The sequence below is a fragment of the Benincasa hispida genome, chromosome 10 (assembly GCF_009727055.1).
Source record: "Benincasa hispida cultivar B227 chromosome 10, ASM972705v1, whole genome shotgun sequence".
Lineage (NCBI taxonomy): Eukaryota > Viridiplantae > Streptophyta > Magnoliopsida > Cucurbitales > Cucurbitaceae > Benincasa > Benincasa hispida.
Genome location: NC_052358.1, coordinates 9259812 through 9264450, shown reverse-complemented (window position 1 = coordinate 9264450; position 4639 = coordinate 9259812). Strand labels below are relative to the sequence as shown.

The following is a 4639-nucleotide window of genomic DNA, read 5'->3' as shown; positions in this document are numbered from 1 at the left end:
GATTAATCATAACCTAACAGATTAAATTGTGGTATATTGATCTAAAATTTACCTCAATCCACAAATGTATTGATCATGGACGAAAATAGAAGTAATATTTTGGTGTATGTCAAGATGTACCGATCTTCATGTATACATCCCCTTTCATCACTCACATAAAAAAAAGAATCAAAATATTTTAAGAAATTTGTCACATGACAAGTTATAATTGGACAATTTGATGGGATGTACAAAAATAAATATTATTTGGGAAGCACTTAAGTATTTTTCAAAATTAGGCCACGTTTATTTTTCAATAAATATAATCAATCCATTATAATATAAAAAGTGGAATCCATTTAAATATATTAATAATATTTTATAAATTATGAATAATAAAAGAGTTTATTATGATGGTAACAATTTTGATTATGGAGCAAAGGTGTTTGTTTTGAGCTAAGCTAAGCCTGCTTTTCACATGAATTTTAAGCTTGGCTTAAAATTTAACACAAAATGAAAATGAAAGGTGTGGAGCCCACCCAAACACAATGAATAATAATAATAATCAAACAAACCATATATACAGATTACACACTCAATAATTTTAAATTTAAGGCTTATCCATTTGGTTTGAAGTTTGTTTCTACCTTTCCATGTCCGTTTCCGTGAACTTGTGGCCCATTTGAATGAAACTCCTGGAAGCGACGTCGTATGGTGTTAGTTTTGTTGAGGCAGCTGCTTCTAATGCTTTTTCTTCGTCGTCGGTCATTAATGAAAAGTAGTGGGCGGCGTTCTTGGGCGTTTCTTGTTGGTATAGTTTAAGCAGAAGCAAATGAAATGATAAAGCGAAAATGGTGAGTGCAATTAACAGCCAGCTGAACTGAAGGTTGATCAGCGCCTTGGCTCGCTGAAGTGGCTCCTCCCCGGCGCAACGCACCACCTTGTGCCCATCTTCCAAGTGCATAAAGCAACCTATATATTATACAATTATATATCAAATCCATTATTTTAATATACCATACTATAATTTCTTTATCAATGTTATTATTTGGACAAATGCAATCTAATCTGCAACTAATTTCATACTCATTTTTTTTATATATATATAAAAAAGAAAAATATAAAAATAATCATTTAAAAAAAAAAAAAACTACTACAACGACAGATTTCAACAAATCCACGTAAACGGATAGGTATTAATTATTTACCAACCATTGTGTGTCTTGGCAAACAAGAAATGAGGATAGAAAACTACCAAAAGAATGTTTTTTTCCCATTCTTTTAAAAAATAAGGGAAAATGCATTTTTGCCTTAAATTCGGGGCGTAGTTTTTATTTAATATCTAGTTAGATTTTAAAATGTTACATTTAATTCTTAAGTCTTGAGTTTAGTTTTAATTCAATATCAAAATTTTAATTTTTAAATTTGAAATTTGTTTCAATTTGGTTTATAGATTTCAAGATCATTAAATATTTATTTTGGTCATTTATGGTGATAAGAAATCAATTCATTTAAACTTTTAAATTGGTTGATGATTTAATATAAAATAAAAGTTTGTGAAAAATACCTCTTGTCTTATTACCCCTTCGTTAAATTACTTGTAGATGAGACGAAAAGAAGATAGAAACAAACTAGCTACAAACTTAATTTTCCACTTTTTATAAAAGAGAGAACCAATAATTGTCAAATTATTTTCCGCCGTCATAAATTTTTGAAAAATATTTAGACAAAAATTTTCTGGAAATATCTGTGAATAATTTTTTGGTTACCATACCTTTAGGAATGAAAGAAGGAGTCCAAAGCGCGAAGCCCATGAGCATAAGCCAAAGGCCTTGAAAAACAATGCTAAGAGATCTCACAAACGCCACCAAGAAGCTAGTGGGAAAAGCAATCCCAAGGAGAGTTGTGGCAAAAGACACAAACACAAGAAGCTGAAGAAGCAAGTGGTATTGTCCTTCAGGGCCCATATGGTCAGCCGAGTGAAGGTGAAACAAGAGAAGCTCTTGCCCAAAAGCCACACCCCCAACAAACTGTGTCAGCTCAAAATAAGCTTTCGGACGAAGCCGATCCAAAACAACGCAAAAGGCAGCAAACACAAAGAAAGTCATGGAAATGTTGGAGTGTTCGAAGTTGTGGAGATGGTAGGAAGGGATGGTGCCGTCCGTGTCGAACGGCTGGTGCTGTTGTGGGCCGATGAATAACTCCATGGCTATGGAGGCCGAGGCGCCAACCATGATCAGACACGGCTCTAAGTACTTGAATCTTGAAGTGGGGAACCATGAGAGGAATTTAACGGTATTTGGAGGATCGTTGTTACGAGCTTCGATTTTGGTATTGTTGAAGAGATGCCATAGGCCAATGATGAAGAACCCAAACCCGGGCGCTACATGACCCACTAAAGTCCCCATAATAATAACAAAGAAAAAAGAGAAGAAGGGAGGTAGAGTTATGAAGGGGATTGTAACTTGTAAGTTTATGTAATGTTAACTTATAAGAGAAGGGTCAAACTTCAAAGGGTCTAGAGGGTTCGAATTGAGTTGGCGAGGTTGTTTTTGTTGAAGCTTTGAAGTTTGAAGAAGAAAAAAAAAAAGAAAAAAAGAGGGGTATATTAGGGATATTTAAAGTTTAGAGTTGACTAAAAATATAGTTACGTATTTGATTAGGTGTAGTAGAAGGATTAGTGGGCCAACCCAAGCTCGCAGCCTCTTGGCTTGTTTGGTTTGAGTCTACTCTTCAAGCCTACATTTAACCTAATCTTTTGTAGAGAGGGAAAAAAAGGCAGCCTAATTTTTAATTATTTGTTGTCAATTACAATTTTGCCTTGGCAGGTCAAATTTCGAGACCCAACAGAAGAAAAATATAATACAAAATAACATAACCAACAGCAAGAAGACAATTACCATGCCTTAATTTAACCCTGTATATTAGTAGCTACATGTGTTATGATTTATGTTACGATTTATGTTGTCCTAACATCACTATAAGTGCAATAATATTTAATGGGGTGTTTGACCCGAACTTGAGGTTAGTAGAGTGATTATTAACTTCAAACTCTTACATTATTGTTTACTATTTCTTATCTAGACTAAAATAGTTTATATCTCAAATATAGATTATTATAATTTAGACTAAAAATATCTTCACCTCAAATACAGACTATTATAATTTACTAACTATAAGAGTCGTTGACTCCCCTTCAACCCATTTCACTGCTAGCCTACTATTGGTAATCTAGCTTTTGATTTTGATATTGTAGAATTATTTTTTTTAAAAAAAATATTTGGTTAATGGTCAAAAACCGACATAAATAATATTCAATTTTTTTTTTTCATAATTTCATGCATAATCTGAAAAATGAAATTGGTAGACTTGATTGATATTGAAGAATGAAATGATATCGGTTAATATTAAAGTTATTAAGTTATATTTGAATACAACGAAAATTGAACTTTTGATCTCAATTATGATATTGGGCGTCGTTATTTATTAAACTATATTTGAGTTGATTCGATTGTAATCTAAGTATATACATATAGTGAAACAATATGCTTAATTGAGTAAAGGTAAGAGAATCAAATACTTCTACGATTGTTTAACTTTTAAAAAATAAAAGAGAGAGACTATTGAACTTTGCCTCGATATATACATGTTTCATTTTTATATATAGATGTAAAAAGTTAGTTGCTTTAGATAACTGTCATTTCTTTACTTTATGAATTGATTTGGCAATATTCTATTCTGATTTATAATACAAAACGCTGTCCATTAAAAGAATTGTTTGTAAAATTGGAGAAGAAGTTTCTGAAGTTGGAAATTTATTCTTATTTTTCATAAAGTTATCATTACTATTTGTGCTATGAATCAAGTGCATAAACTCATATCACTCTATTTTTTTTTTTAGTTTTGTTATTATTTTTTATATTTTAAAATTCACGCTACCTACTTCATGTATATCTTCTATTTTATATTGGATACACTATATCTAAAAATTTGTTGGTTTCTTTACAAGATGTGATCTGTTTATATTATAAAATTTTGAACTTACAATTGATCTTTTTGAACAAAAGACCAAATTCAATATAAAATCCTTAACGGTAAATAAAGAGAAATAAATAGTCAAATACAATTTTTAAAAAATAATTCAAAGTTTTAACTTGTCGTGGAAGAATATGAAAAATAATCCAGTAATAAATTAATGGAATGAAATAAAAAAAAAATATTGAGGACTACGTGTCTCCTAAGTATGCATATGATGACGTAGGATTGCTCTTTTGATGTGATTTATTATATTTCTTTAATAATTGAGTGTGAGAATCCAAATACTAAGGACCTGCTGGAACTAAAATAATGTTCATCTTATATTGGGATATCCCCATATTACTTTTACCTATATATTTTCGAGGAGAATATTATATCCATCCCTTCTTATTTCCTATATCTATTTTTTTTTTCCGTGGCTGCAGATGGAGGATTCAACCTTCGACTTCTAAGCAAAGGTTGATGTCCTAGATGACTAGATCTTTACGTTAATAATCACAAAACACTAAGATATAACGGTTGATAACAATTCAAGAGTCAGGGGAGATAGAATGTTGATGCTTGAAAATCCTTCTGTCGTTTACCAAAAGACTGCACGATCGTGTAGACGATGTACCAAGAA

General features: G+C 31.3%; 1 protein-coding gene across 1 annotated transcript; it reads right to left on the bottom strand.

Moving 5' to 3' along the window:
* Window positions 1-383: 383 nt before the first annotated feature.
* Window positions 384-2454, bottom strand: LOC120088575 (transmembrane protein 45B-like). Its single transcript, XM_039045968.1, has 2 exons — window positions 1754-2454; window positions 384-951 (listed from the first exon to the last, which is right to left on the bottom strand). Exons 1-2 carry the CDS (start codon window positions 2385-2387, stop codon window positions 623-625), a joined length of 963 nt encoding a protein of 320 aa, XP_038901896.1. The 5' UTR covers window positions 2388-2454; the 3' UTR covers window positions 384-622.
* Window positions 2455-4639: the final 2185 nt, after the last annotated feature.

What these genes read in the sequence shown, in the direction of transcription:
- LOC120088575 (XM_039045968.1), bottom strand. Translation starts at nt 2,387, where the DNA reads ATGGGGACTTTAGTGGGTCATGTAGCGCCCGGGTTTGGGTTCTTCATC. An exon ending in TCCTTCTTTCATTCCTAAAG is followed by an intron (nt 952 to 1,753) that starts GTATGGTAACCA and finishes TATAATATATAG; the next exon opens with GTTGCTTTATGCACTTGGAA.